The 24711-nt window shown below is 43.3% G+C and overlaps 1 protein-coding gene across 4 annotated transcripts; it reads right to left on the reverse strand.

Moving 5' to 3' along the window:
• Window positions 1-2551: 2551 nt before the first annotated feature.
• ZDHHC7 (zinc finger DHHC-type palmitoyltransferase 7) lies at window positions 2552-22642 on the reverse strand. 4 transcript variants are annotated; one of them, XM_041400669.1, is made up of 8 exons: window positions 22504-22642; window positions 16991-17076; window positions 14405-14733; window positions 11719-11843; window positions 7238-7334; window positions 6913-6994; window positions 5666-5796; window positions 2552-4658 (listed from the first exon to the last, which is right to left on the reverse strand). In XM_041400669.1, the coding sequence occupies exons 3-8, from the start codon at window positions 14714-14716 to the stop codon at window positions 4482-4484; spliced, it is 924 nt and encodes a 307-aa protein (XP_041256603.1). In that variant the 5' UTR covers window positions 14717-14733; window positions 16991-17076; window positions 22504-22642; the 3' UTR covers window positions 2552-4481. The 4 variants fall into 4 exon arrangements, with proteins under 4 accessions (XP_041256603.1, XP_041256602.1, XP_041256604.1 ...); XM_041400668.1 differs by having other exon boundaries at window positions 22418-22640; XM_041400670.1 differs by lacking the exon at window positions 16991-17076 and having other exon boundaries at window positions 22418-22641.
• Window positions 22643-24711: the final 2069 nt, after the last annotated feature.

Consider the following 24711-nt stretch of genomic DNA (forward strand, 5'->3'; position numbering starts at 1 on the left):
ATTACCAGATTTCCACACAACCTAAGCTCATTTGTGCACCAACCTCTGCCAAACAGCCACTGAGGGATCAGGAGTGGCCGTCCTGAGCCCTGGACACGATGGAGAATTCCTGGTTCTCACCCTCTGCACAAATTCCCCAGGCACCCCTGCCTGCTGATGGCAAAGCCGAGCTGGTGGAGCCCAGAGGGGCTTTGGGGAGCACCTGGAGCTGCTCAGCTGGAGGAAACACAATCCCAGCCACTGAAAGGGAGCCTGGGAGGAGCACCAGAGCTTCCAGCAGCAGGGGAATTTCAGCACTGCCACTCTGCAGCACCAGAGAGAGCTGAAAGCCATCAGAGAGCAGCTCGGGTTTCACCTGGATCAGAATGTTTTGTTTTTCTCCTGCCTCTGATGAATTTGAGCTGACGTTTTATGCTGATAGCCCTGATTTGAAACAGCTCTATCTGGAGAGCAGGTTCCACTGCAGGCATTCCTGCTGCATGACAGATGCAACTGTTCTGAGCCAGCATTGCTTCCAGTGCCTCCAGCAGCTCCATTCCATTCCTCTTCCAGACATTAAATGTACATTTATACTCATTAATGGTAAGAAAATAAATCTATGGGGGAAATAAATTCCATATTCTCGTATTTCATCCGGATAGTTTGCCTTTTTTCTTGAATTCAAAACCAAGTTTCCAAGGTTCTCCACTGATTTCTCCAATACAGATATCTATTTTTCATTAAAAAGAATCACCTCTGGCTGCAAAGCCTGGCTTCTACTGGATACTGATGGAATTCAAAAACTAAGAAGAAAATAAAATTGTCCATGCACCAAGGCGAAGGTTTGCAGCAACAATAATTTACTGTATAAAGGCCCAAAATAGAGTTCTGCTGTGAATCTTTCTGGCTTCCCTATCTCAAACCCCATTCTAATTAAACACACCTTGCAAATGACTATTTTATTGCAATAATGATTTTGTTAACAAAAGAGATTCAAAGCCATCATTTAATAATATTTCCCTTGTCAGGTGCCAACTACTTATCAGAATGGAGAACCTCAGGCAAGAAAATCTTAAATGTTTCTGAGTTATCCCCTTCCTTGCCAATTCTAATATTTGGCATCTTTAACACTGAATGTGGCTCCAATATTAACTTTATGCTGCACTATAATATATGGAGAAATTGCAGAAGTATTTCGGAGGTGCAAAGTTTTGTTTCTGTTATTAAAAAGCAGCCTGTGCTTGCTTTGATGCCTGTTGGATAATTTCCAGGGCTCTGGTTGGGGATGACAGGAGTGAAGTGCAGGACAAGAGCAGATGTGTTACTGGAACACAGGCAGGAAAAGAATTAAAAGCTATTCAGAACACAAAAAAACATGACTAAGTGAAAGAAGCAGAATAAAAAATTAACAATCTCATCAATGAAGAAGCACCAACCACATTAAAATTAGAATTGACCTGTAACCCTTTTCAGAAGTAAAAAAATAATAAAGAACCAGTGCTGGTGCATTTCATTTCAGTGTTATTAACAGATTCCAGAATCATTTTACAGCCCAATTTATGTATTTCAAAACCCCTTAAGCTATTTTCTTTCTCCAACAGTACTGGCCTGAAGCCAACAGAGAGAAGCAGAACAATTATAGAAATTCAACATTTCTGCACAGGACAGGCATAAAGAAATCCATACACGAATTCTTGCTAAGTCCAAGGCTTCAGAAAGGATTTCTGGAACAATACTGACGTTACTACTAGAAATTAAACAAGAAAATAAAAAGGAGATAAATTGGCAGGATCCATCTGCTGGGATGTCTGTTCCCTTCAGAGAATAAACAAACTGTTCCTTAAAATACACATAAACACAAATCATTAACCTGCTCCAAAATATCAGCAGCACTGGCACAAAGTTTGTGTTGATGGATTTGGAGTTCTTTTCAGCATAGAAACATCAGAGTAGAGCGTGATACAGACCCAGAAAATATCTCAAAGTGCTTTTTAGAATTATTGCAAAGGAGCTTTGAGTCTGCCCATCCTTTCCTGCCATTTGTTCCTCCTCCCCCTTGTTTGGGTGGACACTCCCAAGCTGCCGCTCTTTCCAAGCTCAGACCTCTCTTTGCTCCAGAAGCTGCAGAAACAGAGGAAAAATCCAACATTTGCACAGAAAAACTGGAGACTCAAACCTGTATTTAGCCCAAATTCCTTGGAAGTGCGAAGGCTGGAACACTGAGGTGAGTTTTCAGATTGGAAGTGTTTTCCCACTCACCTCAGACAAACTGGGTGGGAACAAGATGAGCTTTAAGGTCCCTTCTCATGTAAATCACTCCGTGGTTCTGTAATAAAATAAGCAACTACACCAGAGATGAAGGGAACGCCCAAGAAGGGCCAACAGAGTGTAGCTTAAAATTCTTAATAAGCAGAGGAGCCTCTTTAATTTGGAGCAGTATCACCTGTTAATTAACATAAATACAAATTAATTACAAACCAAAGGATTCAAGACTATTCCCCTGAAGCTGATTCAATCTAAATATACGTGGAAAAAAAACCCCTGACATGTAGAGAAGTTAATCAACTAAGACTTCAATTCATTAGTTTATTCTTTTTTACATTAAAAAAAAATTACAACGTAAGGATTTGAAAAGCCGAGTAAACTGGATTTCACACGCACACATTTGCCAAGTCACAGGGTCCAACCACCTGGAGTGCTATTTTCTGATTTTCTCATTGAACAATAAACACAGTAAGAGCCTCAGGACAAAGCCAGACACATTTTTGTCTCCCCAGTCTTTAAGGTGTGCAACTGAATCTGCACAGAATCCTGTGGAACTTCCAGCTTCCCTCTCAGTTTCGTTCACAGGACTGCAATTCCAGTGGATTTCCACCTAGGAAGGCTCCAGCATTCCACACCACCACCCTCCCCCAAGCAAAGTGAAAATATCCCAAAGTATTGCACAGTTTTGTTCACAGGGCACAGACAAGAAATGGATCCCTCTGTACCTCCGGCCACCCCATGGAACAGAAACTGATGGAGCTGGGATCAGGATGCCAAGAAGAGATGGAGAAGCAGGGCACTGAGAAAGGAAACAGCTCCTGCAGGGCACAATGGTTGGAATGCAGGGCTCTGAGCTGCTTGAGGTGGGACAGGTCACCAGTGCCACTGGCTGAGCAAAAGCAAGAACAGGACAATTTTAAGGCAAGTCCCAAAACAGGGAGCTATTTACTTTCTAGGCACGATTTCAAGCTATGCATCAAGGCTCCTGCTTTATCCTTTATATGGTCAGTAATTTATAGGTTAACAATAATACAAAAAATAGTCTAAATGTCATTTTTAAAGAATCAACTTTTAGCTGGATTTTCATGACTTGCAGCTTGTATTTCATTACTTGCAGATTTATGAACATTTTTTAGCACTACTGTTGTTTGTCAGGCCCACATAAAGCAGTTCTAGATCTATATTGCTCTCATTTCTTCAAAGTAGTTTTGGTTGGAAATGGTTAAATTCAAAATAACTCCTTCTATTGCAGATGTTTCTACATTTAAGATGTGCTGTACTTGAGAAAGGAGGGAAGTTGCCTCTTTCTCTGCTGTCTTTGTTCAAGGGGTCATTAACAGCTTTCCCTCTATGACAAGTCTGTACAATAAAAAAGGGGCAGAGCAAGACCCTACAAGGACAAAGTGTTTGCAGTGAATGACCCCCAATTTGTCACTTCATGTCACCTCACACAGCAGGACACTGGTCCCACTCATCCCTGCACAGTCCACACCTGAGTTCCTCTGCAACCAAAGCATGAGGAACTGGAACTGCACATCCCAGGGCAGGATTTGGCCCCCCAGCAGATTACAAGTGAAAATTTAGCCTTTCCCTAAATGCCAGATGGGATGGGCACTGCCAAACACAGGCCATGCTTTAGGGGGCCTGGGAAGACACAGGGCAGGGTGTGACAGTGCCTCCGTGCTGGGCACCAGTCCTGGGCATCACCTGCACATGAGGAATGTGTGGGACACACAGGGACAGCTCTGCTTATCAGGACAACCTGAAAGAGAAAGGAGAACTGAACAAAGCACAATTCCCTGAAATCTGGACTGAGAAGGCTGTGTCTCACTGGAGATCAACTTCCACCAGAATGCTCCTCCTAATGATTGACAACTGCATCCAAGGACTTAGACTCGTTATAAAAACACACAGGTAATTCCCCAGACAGGTATCAAATAAAAAGGGTTTAACAAAAAAAATGGGGAAGTAATCTCAGAAAATAAATTACAGTAGCATGACAACTTTTGGCTTCTTTAGTGTGACCACGTGCTTATCCTGCTGTGAAGATCATGGCAGATCCAGTTCCTGTCTCAGAATTAATGAGATGTCTGTGACAATAAACGTAGAAAACTCTGCTTGCTACAAGCAAATGTCTGATATCAGTTTCACCTGGTCACAGATTATATGTAGACAGCCTTCTCTGGCCCCAAAATAAATACTATATAGGATTCTTGCAAGTTCCAGCATATTTCAACTCAAACAGAAAACTCAGGTCCTCCTTTCTTCCCTCGCAGTAGAAGTCTCCTGATCCGAAATCCTGCGAAGGGGTTGATCCACAGGAGGGAGGGCTGGCCCCCAAAAACAGATTTCATCCCTTCCCAGCGGAGCCTGCGCTCCCACGTTGGCTTTTCACTCTTCAGTCTTTCAATCTCCTGCAAACAAACACAGGCAGGGATGCACTGCTAAGTCCAAGGTTTAGTTTAATCTAATGGTGGCTATAAAAACCAGGTTTGCATTTTTATTGTGCTGTTTCATTGTGTTGTTCCTCAGCTGATTGGCTTTTTACTGTTATTTATTAATTATTAAGGGAGAAGTTAGAAACTGTTTTAGCCCTGTGGATACAGGGCAGAAGATTTAGAACATAAAATATGTACAAGAAGGTTGATACCTCTATCTCTTTCCCCCTCAAGCTAAAAGACTAAAATCCCAGAAAAGCTGATGGATCCATGTGCAATATCCTACACTACAAGTTGTTTACCCAATTAATGAAAGCAGACAATAGGGCTCCTGCTCCACAATTACTGGAGGCAGGATTACTCTCCCAAATGCATTATTTTGATGGTCATTTTTTGTGCTTCCCACTAACGAAAGCTCAATATTTACCAGTTGTTTTGCACTTACTCCTCAGTACAGAAATACACTTTTAAACATGAGGAAATATTGAACAGTCCCAGGATTCAATTCCCTTTCAACTTCCAAGCAATTATTCTCTCCAGGTGTGACACTGCAGACCTGAGGACAAGGGAGCCAACGGCCCAAAGTCTGTTTTATCCTCTGATAAAATGTACCACAGTGAGGTGACAGACAGTGATTTTCAGTGTAAACCTGAGAAAAGCAGACACCTCCCATGGCACCCAGCAGGAATTTGTGCCAGCTCAGAAAGGAAAGTCAAACCTCAAGTCAGAAGCTTTGCATTCTTTGTCATTTAAAACCAAATTACAAAATGTCAAAAAAGCAAAGGGTGCAAGAACTTCTGTTAGGAAGCAACCCCCACTACACCATTCCAATCTTTCCCCAACTGCAGAAAACAAAAATGATGAACTGTTGAAGTTTTGCAGCTTTCTCTGAAATAACAGCCTCTCATGCAAATAAAACCACATCTAATCACATCTTCCCAGAATAAATTTTACAGAATACAAAAAAAAGTCAAGGTTTTTACCGTTTCATCATTGCATATTGAGTGGATTTGGGTGCCAAACATGACTGCAGTGAAAGTGAGAAACAGAAAACCCTCAAGGCACAAGAAGATCATCAGGATCACAGTTACAGGTGGGGAGAAGTCACTGCACTCTGTGAAAATGAAATATTTTAGTTACAAAAAAAAAACCAACAGCAAATGATAGAGCAAGTCCTACGTGTCTGGCACTTGAAATAATATTTCACATTTAAAACAAACTTCTGATGTTGCAGCAGCTTTATTTGCTGATCAAGAAAATGAAGAATTTTATGGAAGTAACACTTCTGACTTCCTATAAAGCACATGGTAACTATTCCTGCAATCCTGCTTGGGATTTCAAAGCTATCAAATAAATGTTTGCATGAGGTGAGTGCAGAACTCAGAACTGCACATGAGAGAGCAGCTTGGAGCTTCCTGCATGACAGATACTGTAAAACCAACCCCACTCAGCCCTGACTTGCTAATACAGATGTTCCACTTGGCTGTCATTGCTTTATTAATTTTTTTATTTTAATTCTCCACACAAAGTAATCAAGTTCTGCCTCACACATCTCTGGAGAGCCTCTGATCATCTGATTAACTCAATTATATTTAAACAGGGATAGTGTACAGAAAGTGAATGTTTCAACTAAAACAAAGTTCTAAGATTCCATCAATTTAATGAAATACTCAGAAAAAAAAAATTAAAAACCACGTGGATTTCTTTGTTGCTTCATAGACCAAAAGAACACACCAACAATCTGCCAAAAGCACAAGACCAGAATGAGCTCTGGCACGTTGGAACATCAAGAAATACAAGCCAGAAGCCTAAATAAAAAAACTGGGTTAGTTTAGGGAATTTCTTTTCTGCAGGAGCCCCACAGCTGAGCTCCAGTAATGAGAAATCTGTTTAAATTTCAGATGTCATTCCCAGAATTGAGGTGGGGCACACAAAGCCCAGTTTAGGTGATGTAGTGCTGAGGTGTGTGAGGACCAGCTCAGTTTCCTTCCTGCTACAGAGGTAGTGAATTACTCCTGAGTGTAAAGGGAGTGAGAACGCCCCTGACAGCCACAGCTCTTACAGAGAATGACTGAAGGGAAGGAAAAACCCAGAAAGGAAAAGGAAAGTGATGGAGAAACAGATCTGAAATGCTTTAAGGATATCACTGAAAGATGGGACTAAAATAGGAATGCTATGACTTTTCCCTAATATCTGCTATGATAATGAAATTAAGTATTTATTTGCTCACCAGTCCACTGCCCTCGGACACAGGAGAAGAACTGAAATCCACAGAGTACAAGAGCATGAGCTGAAATTAGGGCTATGTACATCTGCAAACAAGAGACAGCATCATTTCACTCTGTCACTGCATAGAACACAGCAAAACCAAGAAACTTTGAAACAACAGCACAAAATTAAAATGAATATGGGTGGAAACACCTTGCAGAGAAGGAACAAACCCATCCAATTTAACAACACAATCATGTCCTAAAGCCATTACTCACTAAGCACAACATAAATTGTTACAAGCAAGGAAAATTCAGACTAAAATCAAGCTGTTGTTGTTCACTTACCGTAAACAGAACAAAAAATCTCTGATTTTTCTCCCCCACACAATTGTTCACCCAGGGGCAGTGGTGATCCATCTTTCGGATGCATCGCTTGCAAATACTGGAAAAAGGACAAGAGGCTTCTTGAGAAATTGTATTTGAAATGTAGAAACAAGGGCAGCCAGTGGTCACAGGATGATGGGCTGAAACATTTCCTGACAAACTGCAGACAGGGATTTTATTTGCATTTCTTTAAAGAAATGTTTGTTCCCTCTCACAACTCAGCTTTTGGTTGCTCCAAAATGGACTGTGTACATAAAATACTCCTCACAATAAAACAAATCCAGAAATTCAGACATCTGCAGCTCAGAACAAGCAAAGCTTCAACTCTCTCTCATTCAGTATTAGTAAGACCCTTTCCCTTCTGGAGGAGTTTTTTAGATAAAGTAGATATTTCACTTTTACAGGCTTTCAGGTTATAGATTTTGCTTGTGGATAAGAAGAAATTTGCATCTTCAAGGGAGAAACTGTCACTCTTGAGGTCTCAACCGGCCATAAAATTCTAAATTTATGCAATCAAAATCTCAACTAAAGCACAGCTTACACTATCAAACCTCACTTCCTCAAGAGAAAACACAAATATTGAAACTATAACCAGCACTTATCAAGCAGCTACTTGTTCATGACTGCTTGAACACTCCTGTTCTCTGCTGGTTGACTTGGTGCCTGCCCAATTTTGAGTCAAGACTATATCCACAGAAGACAAATAAATACTCCAATAACTCCATTTTACATCTGCCATACAGCAGCACAGGGCTCAGTTCTGCAGCCAAATATGAAGAATTACACACCAAAAACTAAACAGTTGCAACATCTGTTGTAGTTCTTCATAAATCAATAGCTTAAGCAATCTGATATTCCATTTTCCCAGCTTTGTACTTAGGACAGCCACACACTCAGTGCTCCAGATTTTCCCACAGAATATCCAGCATATTAAACATTTTCACTTCAGCAGTCACCAAGCCAAATAAGCCTAAAAAATGCAGGCACTGTTATTCAAACCCCTTTGTTTTTGACACAGGCTAATTTATGTGTGGTATCCACAAGTGCTGCAGTGACAAACCACAAAGCAAAGCTGGGTGACTGTCACTGGAGAGACAAAAGAGGGAGGTGTGGGGGGAAATCAGTGCTCTGAGGCAGAAAATAATTTTTAAGTTGTCAGATTTGTATGATTCTAAGGTAATTCAGCATGAGACAGAACACACCATGTACAGGTTATGGGGAAGAATCCCAAATGAAGCTGCCTTTGCTCTGGGCTATCAAAACCCAGCCCCTGCATTCCCCCTGCCTCTTGTTTTGTGGGCATTAAAGAGGATTCATCCTCTGCTACAAATGAATTTTTAAATACAAGTGAAAATCCCAATAGCAGATAAATACCACAACCACTCTCTGGTCAGGAAAAGTGGGTATGACTTGACAGGAGACATTCAGGAGGCTCCTCAAAGGATTTTCCTTGCTGCCTGCAAGTTCAGCCTCTCATTTTCCTGAGCACCACAACCAGACAAGGCTCCTCACATGCCACAGAATCTATGCCAGCACTCTGATAAACAGTATTAATGTGAAGTGCTGAGTAAAATCCTACCCAGGCTCAACTGAGCTGAAGGCTGGAGGATGTGAGGTGGGCAGGACTCGATCCTGCTCATTCAGAATTTCTCACATGCCCACACAGAGCTCTCACAGGAGCTCAGAGATCTGGAACCCTGCCTTCATTCCTGATCTGCCACCAACAATCTCATAGCAGTGCTTCCAGCAGTGGTTCTGCCTTCTTCCTACCCCATCCCCTGTATTTTATTCCATTTTGGTGCAGCAGGAGTTTGGGGAAATCCCTCCTTGAGCTGCACCCAGGGTTGCTCACAAGAGAGAAGCAAACAGAACAAGCCCTTGTGGATGGAGGAAAGTCTCTCCTTCAGCCTGGAATTGCTGCTCCATGAACTCAGGCAGGTGCAATTACAGCTCTGAATGTCAAAGATAACATTCAGAAAAACACAGATAAAGACTCAAGAGAAATGGGTGTGGGTAACAGATATTCCCTGGGAGCCTGGTGGAAACATCTCAGTGACTTTATTCAGAGTAGCAGTTCCCCACACACAAACACAGGCACTCAGAAGAGGCAGAAATGATGACAGCTGTGTTCCTTCAGTGAAAATGAAATCCCATTCACTCAGGATTGAGTTCTTCCCTGTGCTGAAAATGTTAACTGCTCGCCAAAACATCACTTCAATTTCATCACTTTGTTTCAGAGATGCTTAGCTGTAAATAAAAGGTTCTTGCTCTTTTCCCCATCACTAATGTGTATTATGAAACTATTTTTCTTCCTTAAAAGAACTTCTGTTGCAGTGTTGCACAACAATTTTCATAACTACATCCTAAGAGTCTCTTCTGTTAATAATTTACTACTCAAAACATGCACTGTGGCTCTCTGAGTGTAAGTATTTCCCAACAGCAACCAACTTCAATTTCCATTTTCAAGCCTCTTCTATCAGCAAATTGCCACTTTGAATACTTGGGACTAGATCATCCTTTTAATGTCCTTGGAATGGGTTTGCAAACCAATAAAAAAATTGGCAGCATAATCAAACAAACCCCTTTTCTATTGGGTGAACTCCTGCAGTGATAAATCGAAGGCAAAGAATCAGATTAACAGAAACAAAGACAATTAAACCAGAACCAGCTGCTGAGAAAAACATGACAGCAGCCTCACAACACTTTCAGGCTCTGGCTTTCTCTTTCAGATATTCTGTGGAGCCAGGAATGCACTGAGCAAGCCCCAGAATGCCTCCTTTACCCTTAGGTAAATCATCTGACAGAATATTTGACCAAGGATTAAAACAATTCCTAAGACAGACAAAGCTGGATCCCCAAACAGGTGCTTGGGGAAAACAAACCCTTTGAAAATATCAGGAATTTCCTTTATTACAGACATTGTTCATTCTTGCTCTGCTTTAACAATAAATGTTGCTCAAATTGTTGCTATAAAGAAGGCATTTGAGCTCCAGGATGTCTGATACTCCAGGTCTTTATCTCTCATATAGAGTTCAACAGATTATGGCTTCATTTAGGGCTCCTTCCAAATCAGCAAATCCTACCAGGACCAAAGATGTGGGAAATGCTTTCCACAGATACCTGCAAGGTCTCTGTAGGAATCAACCTGAATACGGGATGAGAAAATGAGTGAGATCCAGCCCATCTTTGCAGGGGCTCCCAGCTGTCCCTCACGGACACAGAGCCAGGCCATGTGAGCACTGCACAGCTCTCCTGGATCCCCAGGGATTTTCCAGGAGCAGCTGTGCTGCCTCCACCCCCAGCCATCCTCCAGTGAGCACTCCTGAGCTGATAAAGCAGCAGCAGCAGCATCCCTGCACAGCAATGCAGCCCTGGGATCTGCACCTGAGCAAAGCCAGCCTAAAGCACGCACAAAGCAACTGGAGACCATTCCATCCTCGCCTGTTTATCCATGGAACTTCTTCCTTCACACTCCAGATCCAAAAACCCACTCACAGCTGAGAGAAGAACAGGAGCTCCATGCCAAGGCTGAGTATTTATAAATGGGAGCAGCTTCTCAGCCGTAGCACTGAGCACTGACACACACAAGGCTGTTAATTTAGAACCCACAAAGCTCCAGAATCATCTCAGAGTCCTGACAAGACTCTGCTCTGTGCTTTTGACAGGCACTAACTCAGAGATTTCAATTTAGTACTTCTCACAATTCAACACACATCACTCCCCACACCTAGAGAGCCACGAGAAGCATTTGCATCTTTATGTAAGGCCTGATTATGCAGGCACAGTTATTTTCAACTGGCACACAATAAACACTACAAAAGCATTTCCACAGTGCCTGAAAACTCCCAAGACTGAGAATTAAAAATATACATTCACTACCTCTTCCATAGCATGTTTAGTTCAAATGATCATCATTCCTATCCTTATACAAATGGATTTTCAGAAAGTGGAAGTGCATTTAACCAATTATTCATGCAACTTTGGAAAAATAATCTGCAAATTCACATATAACTTCAAATGCGCTGCAAAGAAGAGATGACACAAAGTAATCATTTAAAACTACTCTCAATTTTGTTAATTTAAGACTGCAGGAGTCACTTCTTAAATCAGCTCCCTCAGAAATTTGAGATTCTTTTCTTTGCCCTGCATTACTCACACACAGCACAGTAAATGGAATGATGTAAAGGAAAAGATATTCACTGATCAAAATTATTTAAGACACCACAGCACAATTATTTTAATAAAATCATAGAGTCACTTCTCTCCCCTCATCCACAGTAATTTTTGGCCATAGTGCATTACATTCATAAAATACTCTGCAACATAGGAATTTGAAAGTATAGTGGATACCAAAAGGAATTTGTGGGGGAAAAAATGAACAAATATCAGGAATGTTATTCCATGCCTCCAAATGCAGAACTCTTTAAGGAACTCTGGCATACCTGCAGTGGTGTGCACGCTCAGGTTTGATACTACAGCACTTGGGACATTTGTAGATCACTTCTCCTGGTTTCAGTTGCAAATTATCCATGTATTCTTTAGTGGCATTTCCTTTGGGCACAGCCCCCTGAAATCATTTCAATTAGAGGAGAAAAAGCTTCTTAAATGGCATGAGAGCATTTAAAAATACATTTCATAGACTTCATACCAGTAACCTCAGGATAATTGCTGAAATAAGTTCATTTATTCAAAGCCAGTCTCCTATAAGCCAGAATCAATTCCAAACTAATAAATTACCTCTGCTTGACCTCAAATTCAGCTTTACTCCAGCAAGACTCATCTCTGGCCAAGCATTAGCTTAATTCTCATAGAATATCCTGTCACCAGCCAACAGAAATGAAGAGGGAGACACATCTTACCCTGCAGATAAGCACTGCCCATCATTTGCTGAGGAGTTAGCCTGAATATTTATTGTGGCATTTGATTAATGGGCCAAGCCATACACAAAAGTTCAATCAGCAGCTACTTGAAAGATGTTATTTCAACTCTCTGAAGCCAGGGTTTAACCACCTGGCCCAAGTTTTTGAGAACTGTAATTTTTTTCCCTAAAATCTTTAGCTTGGACACTGTCAGCAGGACCAGCACTGGTTCTTTACTCTTCTTTATTGTGCAGCTTTGTGGTAAAGAGTTGAAGGAATTGATTCAAAAGAAAAATAATTGATCGGGAAAAGAAATTAACTTTTAGTGATTAGTCCTCTGATCTGATTATCACAGAGCTGCATCCTGAGTTCAGGATCTAAATTTGGATTAGGAAGGAGAAAATAATGGACTGCACCATTGTCACCCTGCTCATTTGTGGAGATAAGGCCTTATCTGTGAGGGGAAGTGATTGTGAAATCAACTGGGATGTGACATCCAAGTGGCCTTTCTGTACAACTGCTCCAGGTCAGCACTTCCTTCATGCAGGGAGAGCCTTCTGCAGGTCAGCCTAAGCCAACTGCAACACTCCACAATTAATTCTCATTCAAAAATGCTCCCTGGCAACATCAGCACTTGACACAAACACCTTAAGAAGTTCTGGGACAGAATTAAGAAGCCAGCAGGAACTCAGATTCCACTGCCAAACACCCCTCTGCTGAGGCAGGGAGTTTTTGTTACCTATGGCCTGGAATAACAAATTTGTGTTTGTGTTAGGCAAGACACAGCCCAGGTCCTGTCCCAGGTGAGCTCTTTGGCTGAGTGGTGCTTCAAACCTGACCAGGTGCTCACAGGGGTACACAGAGACTTCCTTGAACACTCATGTTTTACTCCTGAGGTAGATTTTGCCATCTGGACGTTCTTACCCAAGTTAATATTTGGTGTAAACATCTCACATTCCCCTATTCACCTGCCACAAGGATGAGAACCTTACACCATGCTTTCAAGCATTTTGCTGACAAAAATAGATTCTATTTCAAAAACATCTTTCACAGTCACAGCCAGCCACCAAAAATCTGTTTTTATATTTACAAGAGTAAATTTAATTCACATAGGTTTTGAGGCAGCTCGTTCCTTTCATCTTCGTTTCTATCACACAGTTGTGTCTTCCATTCTGGGAGTCAGCACGAAAGGAATGGAGGAAAACAGCAGTGACTCATCTCAGTTTGGATCAGAAAAAACACCACAGGTCTAGAAAGATACCCAGTTTTATCAGCTCGTATTTATAAGCAATAAATCCTTAAAACATTAACTCTCTTAGCTGTCACAGCTTGTAGAAGTTGTGATATTTCATCACTGGGTGTGGACAGAATAAATCAAAGACCTAGAAAATAATTAACTGCAACACCATGCTGGGTTTTTGAACACTCCCTTAACTTCTCTATACTGGAGAAAAATCTCCATTTTTCTTCAAATATCTGAAGAAAATAGATGTTTCCCCCAGATTTATTCCCTAAAAATAATAATAGATTTTAGTACAAAATCAACTGTTTAATATCTTGAAATCTTGAGGAGTAAAAGTTCTAAGAAATGAGCACTTTCAAGAGTGCTCTTGTAAATGCACTCTTACACCTACAATGCTTCAATGTGTATTCAGCTTAAATCTCCCTTCCCTCTGACTCCAAATATTCAAAGACAAAAATGCAGGAATCACATGGGACAGTGGTTTTTCCATTATGCCAAGTGTACCTGAGGTTTTGTAGCACATCCACCTCTAAAAATCCTTTCATGTGCCACAAATGGGAGCAATTAGAGATGCAAAAGGATGAAGGTACAAATTTTGAAAATAAATCTGATGAAAAAAGTAAGAAAAATGAGGACAGAGAAGACTAAACTTTATTAGCTTCTTCAGGACCTGGAGTAATATTTTCCTGGTTTTCTTGAGTCTAACACTTTTATAAATTTTATATAGACTGTTCCTCTGTGGTTTCATTAATGAAATAACAGGAGAAGTAGAGGAACCATCCTGATGATAACCACAGGTATAATCTAAACCTTGAGGATTTAGAATCCGACATGAGGATTTTGAATCTAACATGAGAATTTTGACTCTAACACAAATATTTTGAATCTGACACGAGGATTTTGACTCGAACATGAGGATTTTGACTCGAACACTACTTTTTGCAGCAGAAGACCTGGTATCACTTCTCCAAACTTCTATGCAGGTGGAGGGGACAATCCAATGCCAAGGAACTCCTGGATACTTACTGGATCAGTGAGCATAGTCCTCAGATGTGACGACAGAGCCAGCACTGCCAAGCAGTTAAAGAGAACCCCGTTGATCACGGAGTACCAAAAGTCTTTGGAAGGCAGCAACATGACAAAAGTCACTACAAAGTCTGCATAGACCACCAGGAGCCAGGTCATGATGGCACAGACCATGCCACAGCCATCCCGGATGAACCAGACCCTCTCAGCCATGTCAGCCTCCGAGGAGGAGGAGGGGGAGTCGTAGCTGTCATTGTCGGCCAGGAGCGGGTGGTGCTCGACATCGCGGAAACGGTGCCCTGATGACTGCATGGTTTGCTGGCCTCGCCCTGCAGGGACAAACACACCACCACCATCATCATCATCACCATTATTATTAATTATTAATGAGGAAATGGAGTACAGCTGGCTCTGGGTTTTGGTTTCTGGGAGATAAAGCATGTTCAAGTTCAAAATAGAACTGGGATTCTTTTTGATCGATACCTGAGCGATTCTGTGACTACGGCAAGATGAATGTGAAAGAAGGGGAGGCACATTTTAAGGTTTTGGTTTTAGGTTTTTTTTGTTTGTTTTTAGTTTTGTTTGTTTTGTTTTTAGTTTTTATTTCTTATTATTCTACTCTAATGTCATTGGTAATAAATTAAGCTGATTTCCCCAGGTCAAGCCTGTGATGGTAATGGCTGAGTGATCTCTCCTGCTCTTATCTTGACCCACAAGCCTTTTTAAAATATCTTCTCTCCCCTCTCCAGCTGAGGGGAGACACAGACTAGCTTTGGTGGATGTCCAGCCAGAGTTACCCACCACTAACATGCAACTTTAATGCCTGACAAAGGGATTTTAGAGTGGTTTCATTTCCATCATGCTGTGCTCATATCCTCTTCTGTTAAAAACTCAACTTCTCTCTTTTATCTCAAACTAAAATGGCAAAGTTTTCATTAAATTACAGCTCATGTCTCTCTGAAAACAACAAATTATGGCACCAGACTGTTGACTTTTCATTCTGCTCCAGCGAGGGAAGAGTAGAAAGAAACCAGGATGGAAATAAAGCTGTTCTAATACACTGCTCATAACAAACAACACAGCAAATTAGAAAGCAGCTAAATTTGTTGACAAGAAACGTTATTGTTTTGGAAAAACCACAAGCCTGTTACAAAGATATATTGGAAAACTTATCAAATGGTCTCAGATCAGCCCAAACTTAAGAGAAACAAATGGTTCTGGTTAAATGGACATGGCAATGGATTACATCAATCAGATTTTCAAAGAACACATTAATTCATTTAATTTCATGAAACTCTTTTAAGGGCTTTGTTGTCCTTCCAATATGGAGCAAAAACCAGATGTGAAGCCTTAACAGTTCTCATGAAAACAGAATTATTTTCCAGACATCTCTCCCAAGGAAAGATATGGAATGGCAGAACTGAAGTGCTATCAACAAAGAGGAGACAAATCAAAGCTTAAGCATTAGGCCTGAAGAATATCCTGATGCTTTGAAAGTATACTGTGTTCTAAAATTCATATTGATTCCTGCTATTAAAGGCCATGTCTGAGAGAAACCTGAAAGCATTTCTATTGATTTATGACAGGCACACAGAGGTCTCCCTTTTTCCCCCCTTATTAATGAGAGCCTATATACGACTGTAGGGATTATGGCACTGCAATTTCAATTTCCATCCCAAGACCTTGAAGATGGGATCACTTTGTTCCTCTAGAATGGTCCAAGTGACCATTACCAGGTGAAGACACTGGCACTGAGATGGTGTTTGATGAAGCTGTGTTTGTCTAAACCCTTTTAAAAACTCTTTATCAGGAATCAGAATAACAAATTCTGCCCAGGAAATCCTTCTGATCCTTAAGCTTTGATGTCAGAACCAGGCAGGAGCAACCCAAGAAACCAGAAATGAAAATAAATACATGCAGAAGCAGCAGAGAGATGTGAGGGCAACTGCAAAAATAGCTGGGAAGCTCCCAGGACACTGTGAGGTGTCTGAAGGACACATTCTCAGCTTGTGGAACAGAACAAACTGAAATTCAGCTCTGCTGCTTGGATCTATTACAATTTCTAGGAGTTAAATTGTATTTTCTGTTCACACATTGGGGCTTTTTTGGACAAAATTCCTCTCTCTCACCAGAGTGCAGATGCTAAGCCAAGGATGAAGATGTCACACACTAGAAAATTTCCTTAGCAAAGAATGAACTTCATATTTTTATTACTTAAAAGTAATTCAAGCTTAATTTAAACTAAATAAGGCCCTCTTTTCACCCAGTTCAAATTATCCTGATCTTTCTTAATGTTCAGAGTTAAAACTACAATCTGTCCCAATTAAGTCCAATAGCACTTTGGGACATCACCACCCCTTGTGGCCAAGAAAACTGAAGTGTCATAAAAATACATAATTAGCAGTTGAAACATGAAGATAACCATGCAAATCAGTTATTACTTCATTAAAAAAGGGCTTCTAAAACTTTTAAAGAAGGTTTTAAGTATGGAATGGCACAGAATTACTGCATTAATTTTGCTTAAATGTCTTAAAGACAATAAAAAAAATTTAGCACAATTAAAGAAATCCAAAGCAAAACAAATACCTCAAAAACGTTTTGTATGTTATTCTGACATCCTGTCCTGCCTTTGGCTTATCCCTGGTTATTCACATAGTCATGTCTGATGTAATCTGCAAAGACATCACCAACAAACTGATTAGCAAAGCTGCAACAGGAAAATACTGCTAAGTACAAATAATGGACATCAATAGTAGCACTCTGAAACATGCTGCATGTAGCTACAATGAAAAAGTTTGTGTTTTATTTAGAAAACCAGGTACTTGAAACCTTGACATTTTTGACTGTTAACTTTTGGAAATCACCACATGGCACTTGGAGCAGGATTGCAGCACAGAACCTTGCATTTCATTTCTATTTGGGGAAGAGAACAGAAGAGGTGTGGGCCTGAATTGCTGTCTGATTAAAGCTGCCTAAAGAAGCACCTAGGGTTTTCTTCTCCATTGGATTTATTCTCTATTTATTTGATTTAAATTTTGTGACGTGGAAATCACTCTTATTTATAAGGTTAACTTAATATGTTTTGAAAGTAATATAAGGATTCTGACATTTCAGAGCTACAGCAAGTACAAAGTCACTTTCTTGAAAAGCTTCTGAAGGCAGCTTATTAGAAGTAGATACTCCAAACACATCATTATGGGTGGAGCTCTTCATTACCCATTTTCCAATGTTCCCAGTTCAAGGGGAATTAGAAAGGAGAAGTCTCTTACCTTATATAAACAAACCCAAATGTCCTACTGCAAGACTAAATGGTAATGCAAATGTTTATGATGAATATATCAGAATTATGGAAGAGATTGGGTTGGAAGGGACCTTTACATGTCACCTAGTGCCACCATCTAACACGGGCAGGGACATCTCCCACTATGCCAGGTTGCTCCAAACCCCCAAGCAACCTGAGCTTGGACATTTCCAGGGATGAGGCACCCCTGACAGAGCTTCACCACCCTCACTGTGAAAAACTTCTGATATCAAACCCCAAGCGACCCTCTTTTAGTTTAAAACCACCCCCCTTATCTCCTGCACCACCGCAGGAAGCTGTGATTGCTTTGCGGTTTGCTTTACAAATAAGCTTTTAGACTTTCCTTAAACTTCACAATATTGTGAAACGCACACCCATTAAGCTGTCACTGAGGTGGCATCTGGTGGCAGCTGAGCAGACTCAGGAGCAGAGAGTGTGCCATTAACGCGGAGTGCCACCCACCCGCGGGGAGCTGGGGATGACAGGCGGTGGCACACGGCACTCTCAGCCTCTGCAGGTGAAATATTCAACTCAGCCACCAGCTGCAATTGCTGCTGGGGAGTTCGCAGACGAGACAGGGACGTGATTTGTTCAGTCAGTCCCTAATCCCAACTGCAATCCTGTGCAAAATCTGTGCTTGTCACAGCCTCACCAGTTACTGGTTGATGTGCAAGCGTCCCCTCGGCTCAGCTTTGCAGGGATAATGGATTTAGGCATTCCCATGTGATCTGCCCCTTCCTTCTGCTCCCCAGCTGCCCACACCAGGGTCCCCACCTGGGTCCCTGCAGGGGAAGAGGATCAATGTTTGAAAGCTCTCCCTTTATGAAGAGCTCAGCATCCCCACTGAGATGCTCACAGCTTCCCTCTACTCTCATTTATTTGCTTCAATTCCTGTCTTAACCAAATTTACTCTTTGTTGCATAGAGTACGAAGCATTACACTTCAACCTCTAATACATCAAGCAACAGTTTTTAATTTGATCTCGTACAAATGTTTATTTAGCACCAGAAGATAACACCAAATTATTCAGTGCTTCATGCCCAATGTTATGTTTGCACATGGGGGTACATTAAACCTGAGCCAACCCTGTTCCACTCTTAGGTGTTATTTGAAATTCTCAAGTTGGGAATGTGTCACCTGACCTGCACCTCACTGGTACTGAAACTCAGGTCTAAAATACAGATGTACTATTGGAATAAAACCAAACAACTTCTGAAGAAGTTATGTTATAAACTCATGGCCAGCAGAAGGATGGTGTTGTAAGACCACTGGGTTTAGTGGAAGAAGGTTGCAAAGGGCATTGGGAAGACAAATGACACAACACAACTAATTGTATCATAAGGTCCCTGAGCTGGTAATTAAATTTAAAAAACCCAGGCACTTCAGAGTTAAGAACAGTCCTTTTCCCTGCTGTTTTTTGAGGATGAATAGAAAAGCATTGCTGTAGGAAAAAAGAAAAGCTTATTTCTCTGTGATTTTTTTAAACAAGTAAGAATTTATGTACAGGCTAAAAATCCATCAGCTGTCAAAGCCTAACTTTTTTTGGTTGCCTTTTCCTTCAAGCTACACAATGGACAGCTCCTAAGATTCCTCCCATTTCAGTGGTACCACAATAAAGAAAATGCCTTTATTTCAACATTTCTGATTGCTCTCCATAGTTGTAGAGACACGAACACATATTGCACATTAGAATAACAGTCCTGCAGCACTTACATACAATGGATTTAAATCCCACCTGGAAGCAGAGCACTGGTGGCAAATCAAAATTACAGCCCTGTAATCTCCCTAAGAGGTTACAGCATAAACATTAACTCCAGGAACTTGGGAGTTTTAAGTAAACCAAGCAGGCAAACCTCCTCCTGCACCCATGGGCAATTTGGACTGTGCACTGCTGACAGATAAATATCTATCAGATAATGTCTGCACAGAGTCACGTCTCATTTAGAGGAATCACCTACTTTCATTACAGATCCAGCAAGCCAAGCTGTAAAGGCATTCAAAAAGTCAGCTGTGGCTAAAGAGCTGTTTAAAAAGAGCTGTTTCAGCTCTTTCCCAGGGGATGGTCTAGCAGCCACCCTCTCAGCAATTTGGGAACCTGGGATGCCCTTAACACAGCACACACAACTCTAGAGAGGAGCAGCTGGAATAACTTGTGATGGACATCCATGATACAACCCTGGAGTGTGTTGCCATCAACTTATCCCCAAATCCATGCTCCTTAACACAGCACACACAACTCTGGAGAGGAGCAGCTCGAATAAATGATACAACCCTGGAGTGTGTTGCCATCAACTTATCCCCAAATCCATGCTCAGTGGCACAGCTCAGCATCTCTCCAAAACCCTGCTGTTGTTCTTACAATATATTAAGTGTTTGTCTCTTGGATTTCCCATTTCTGCCTTGCAGCCCTTTCCTTGTGCTGGTCCATCTCTGCTTTCCTGCACAGGGACAGGTCACAGTGAACATGGAATTAATGTGAGATTATTTGTGTGTACACATTGAAGAGAATATTCACCAAGTACATATTTAATACAGTCAAGTGTCAAGCTGCTGTAACAGTTCTCCTTAAGCCAGCCCATCATGAAACACTGGAATTGCTCCTTTCCAGCTGTGAAAAGGAGATGTGCTGCTTATAAATCAGCTCAGACTAAAGGTATGCAGAAATACCTCAGCATAACTATGAAGGTCTTATTGGGAAGTCGATAATCTAATTATTTATGTCTTTTTTTAAACTGAAAGAGAAGAAATTTAGTTGAGATATACAGAATGAATTGCTCCCTGTGAGGCTGGTGAGGGCCTGGCACTGGGTACCCAGAGAAGCTGTGGCTGCCCCTGGATCCCTGGAATTGCTCAAGGCCAGGCTGGATGGAGCTCTGAGCAATCCCATCTGCTTGAGGATGTTCCCAGAGGGGCTGGGAACAAGATGATCTTTAAGGTCCCTTCCAACCCAAACCATTTCTATGATTTATGCCAGCAGCATCTTTATAAACATCCTCCAAACCCAGAAATGAGAATTCACAATAAAAGAAGTTATTAAAAATGCAAGAAAACACCCCAATGCATGTATTCACAACAGGTTTGTACAAAATATTACAAAGCCATCAGATATGGAATAGATTTATGATACCAAATCACATCCAAAAGCACAAAGCAATACCAGAGATGTTCAGCAGGATATCTTTTCAATAACAGATCTTTCACCCTGAGATGTGAAAGTCAAAGAAAATATATTACCCATGACTTTGCTGCCCAGCAAAGAACACTATCTGATCCACCAAGAGCTCACTGGGTACAGCAGCAAGGACAAAAGGCTCCTGGATTAAACAACCTTCACCTGAGAAGGACACGAACACAATCTGTGGCTGGGCTTTGATTTCTGCCTCTTCTGGAACAGGGCCACAGGCTCAAATTCAGATCAGACTCCACAAGGCTGCAGGCTCACACCAATATCAACACTGGTATGTACCAGCTGAAAGTTTTACCTCTTTGCCAACAAAAACGGCATGGATCACATCCTACTTGAGAGAGTAATTTTTTATTTCTAATTTTTGCATTCATCAGTGCACGCTCTATCCTCACACTCCACTGAAGAGAGCTCAGGTATCACATACAGTGACTGCTCTGTGGTATCAACCTGGCAAGCACATTTTTATGTCAGCTGTTATATCCACATCCACATCTACATCCATGTGATTCCTCTTCCCAGGTTCCAAAAAAATAATGCTATTGTTAAACTATTCTCACTAGCAACTTGCAATATTCATCAGAGCAATGCTCAAGTCTTTGTCTCAAATGTTCCTCATATCAGACACATAAATCCTCATATTTCCTCTATGTTCATGTTCAGCCGTTCAACCACTGCAAAATTCCATCCATTCACTTTCCTTAGAAGTTCTCCGTCCTCATAAAAAAGAAATCATCAGATTTGTATGATACAAAATATACTATGCTAAGGGAAAACCAAGAAGAGAGATAGTGTATTTAGAGAGATAAAAGTATCACCAATTCCTTTCAGCCACAGAGATCTCAGCTATTTAATCTCAAACCACTAAAATTTCACATCAGTTTCATCTCCTAATGAACCAGCACGGCTCCTTTTTATCTGCAAATTTTCCAAGTCAGAGAGCATTCACTTCAAAAGAGCTAATTTAAGTCTGTTAATGTGAACAGTCACGGCGACTTCAACCTAATTATGTCTCCAGCAAAGCAAACAGTTACATCACTGTAATTCTGCATCCCGATCCCTTCACACGCGGGGATATTCAGTACAAAAAGCAGCCAGTGATTTCCCAACCCCTTTTTTTTTCACGGCACAGATCACACACACGCTGTGCCGCACGAACCCACCCTCTCGTTTGAGAGCTATTCACATTCCCACTTCCTGCAAGCGCCGTTCTCCCCTCCTGGAAACGAGGAAAACGAGAAGCACGGAAATCAGGGAGACTCCCCGGAGCAAGCGGCAGGGCACGGCCGGAAAGGGGCGAGTCCGACGGGAGCCGCCCGCTGCCCTTCAGCTTCGCCCGGCGGCAGCCCGGGCTCCGCACCGGGGGCACGGCCGCGCTCTGCCCACAGCTGCCGGTGGAGAATTTGTAATCTTCTGGGGGGGTGTAAATAACGCGGAAAGCGACAGCAGACGCAGGAACGCCCCACGCACTGCGCCCACACAGCAGCCCAGCGCCCAGCCCGGCCTGAGGCGGCTCAGCCCCGCTCACCTTCCCCGCTCGCCCTTCGCGGGGCCACCGCGCTCCTTGCCGCGGGGAGCCGCCGGGGCGCGGGGAGGGACCGCGAGCGGATTTACCTCAGCAGCAGCGGCGGTGGCGGCCCCGCTGCCGTGGCGCGGTGGGGCGGTGGGGCCGGGCCCCGGCCGCTGGAGCTCCGCGCCCGCCGCCACCGCGCCCGCGGCTCCCGAGGCTCCCGAGGAGCCGCAGGATCCCGGAAGCGGCGGAGGCGGCGCTTCCGCGGGAGGCGGAAGGGACGCGCGCGCGGCCTCGCGCAGGCGCGGCGGGCGGGGCGCCCTTGGCACGGCCCTGAGGGCAGGGCTGGGGCTGGGCACTCCGGCAGCGCCCTCATGGAGCGGGCACGGGGGGCTGCGATCCTCTCATCCCACCCCGGCCATAAGCAGGCACTCCGGCAGCGCCCTCATGGAGCGGGCACGGGGGGCTGCGATCCTCTCATCCCACCCCGGCCATAGGCAGGCACACCCGCAGAGCCCTCATGGAGCGGGCACGGGGGGCTGCGATCCTCTCACCGCACCCCGGCCATAGGCAGGGACACCGGCATCGCCCTCATGGAGCGGGCACGGGGGGCTGCGATCCTCTCACCGCACCCCGGCCATAGGCAGGGACACCGGCATCGCCCTCATGGAGCGGGCACGGGGGGCTGCGATCCTCTCACCGCACCCCGGCCATAGGCAGGGACACCGGCATCGCCCTCATGGAGCGGGCACGGGGGGCTGCGATCCTCTCACCGCACCCCGGCCATAGGCAGGGACACCGGCATCGCCCTCATGGAGCGGGCACAGAGGGCAGAAATCCTCTCATCCCACTCCGGCCACAGGCAGGCACACCGGCAGCGCCCTCATGGAGCGGGCACGGGGGCCAGCGATCCTCCCGTCCCACCCCGGCCATAGGCAGGGACACCGCCCACTGTCCCAGGGTGCGCCATGGTCCGGCCCTGCTTGGGACGCTTCCAGGGATGGGGCAGCCGCAGCTCCGCTGGGCAACCTGTGCCAGGGTGTCCCCACCCTCATAGGGGAGAATTTCCTCCTAACATCTAATCCAAACGTACTCTGTCAGTCTGAGGCTGTTCCCTCTGCTCCTGTCACTCCAGGCTCTTACAAACAGTCCCATTCCATCTTTCCTGTGGGCTCCCTTCAGGCTGCCATGAGGTCACCTTGAAATTTTTCCAGGTGAACAATCCCAGCTGTGCCAGCCTTTCGTCCAGCAGAGCTGCTCCATCCTCTGCTCACCCTGGAGCCTCCTCTGGGCTCTCGGCAGCAGCTCCAGGTCTGTGCTGTGCAGCTCTGCAGGTGGAAACATCACCCTGCCCCTGCAAGAACCGAGCATGGAGGCAGTGGGTATTCAGTTTCTCCATTAAGAATTTTTGCTTTATGTCTACACATATTTTCGTGGTCATATTCCATTACAGTCCCTCCTTAACTCATACCTGGTCCCTGGCAGTGCCCAAGTCCAGGCTGGATGGGGTTTGGAGCAGCCTGGGACAGTGGGAGCTGTCCCTGCCCATGGCAGGGGGTGGAATGGGATGAGCTTTAAGATCCCTTCCCACTCAAACCATCTGTGATTCTATGATTTCACTTCTGAGAGCCTCAGGAATGTGATTTGGCACCTAATTCAAGAGCATGTTCAGCAGTTGTTCAGTGTGCCTAAACATCAATAGTTAATTTGTTTGATAGGGAAATATTATATGACACTCATTCAGGATTTCCCACCGTGCATTAGGAAAAATACAGACCCAGTGGCTCAAAAAGTAGAGGCAAAACAGCGGTGTGAGCTTGCAGTGTGTGAGCTGAGGATTTTTTAAAACAAAAAACCCTGAAGGAAGACAAACAGAAACGAGGACAAATCTCCTGCCATGCTCCTAAACCTTGCAGTGTGTGAGCTGAGGATATTTTCAAACAAAAACCCTGAAGGAAGACAAACAGAAACGAGGACAAATCTCCTGCCATGCTCCTGCATCCTTTTTTTTCTTGTAGCATGACCACCATCTAGTGGGACACGGGCAGCCAGTGCACAAGGGGGGTGTGTGCTGATAAGTGCAATAAAATACAGCTGCTCACGTGCCTGTTTGTCTCATCTTCTGTGCTGAAATATTGGGGACTTCTGAAAAGCTTGATTTGACATATTTTCTTCTATTTCCCAACAGCTGGTTGCAACATACGAAAATAAATTCATCTATGCCAATGTCTGTGCTCTTCAAATGTAATGATGTAAATATTTATAGGCACAAAATTATAAGAGATGATAATTTTCTTAAGCTGCCTTCTCCC

This window comes from Onychostruthus taczanowskii, unplaced genomic scaffold (assembly GCF_017590055.1).
Source record: "Onychostruthus taczanowskii isolate IOZ18803 unplaced genomic scaffold, ASM1759005v1 scaffold18, whole genome shotgun sequence".
NCBI lineage: Eukaryota > Metazoa > Chordata > Aves > Passeriformes > Passeridae > Onychostruthus > Onychostruthus taczanowskii.

What these genes read in the sequence shown, in the direction of transcription:
- ZDHHC7 (XM_041400669.1), bottom strand. Translation starts at nt 14,716, where the DNA reads ATGCAGTCATCAGGGCACCGTTTCCGCGATGTCGAGCACCACCCGCTC. An exon ending in GGACTATGCTCACTGATCCA is followed by an intron (nt 11,844 to 14,404) that starts GTAAGTATCCAG and finishes AAATGATTTCAG; the next exon opens with GGGGCTGTGCCCAAAGGAAA. An exon ending in GATTTTTTGTTCTGTTTACG is followed by an intron (nt 6,995 to 7,237) that starts GTAAGTGAACAA and finishes TCTTGTTTGCAG; the next exon opens with ATGTACATAGCCCTAATTTC.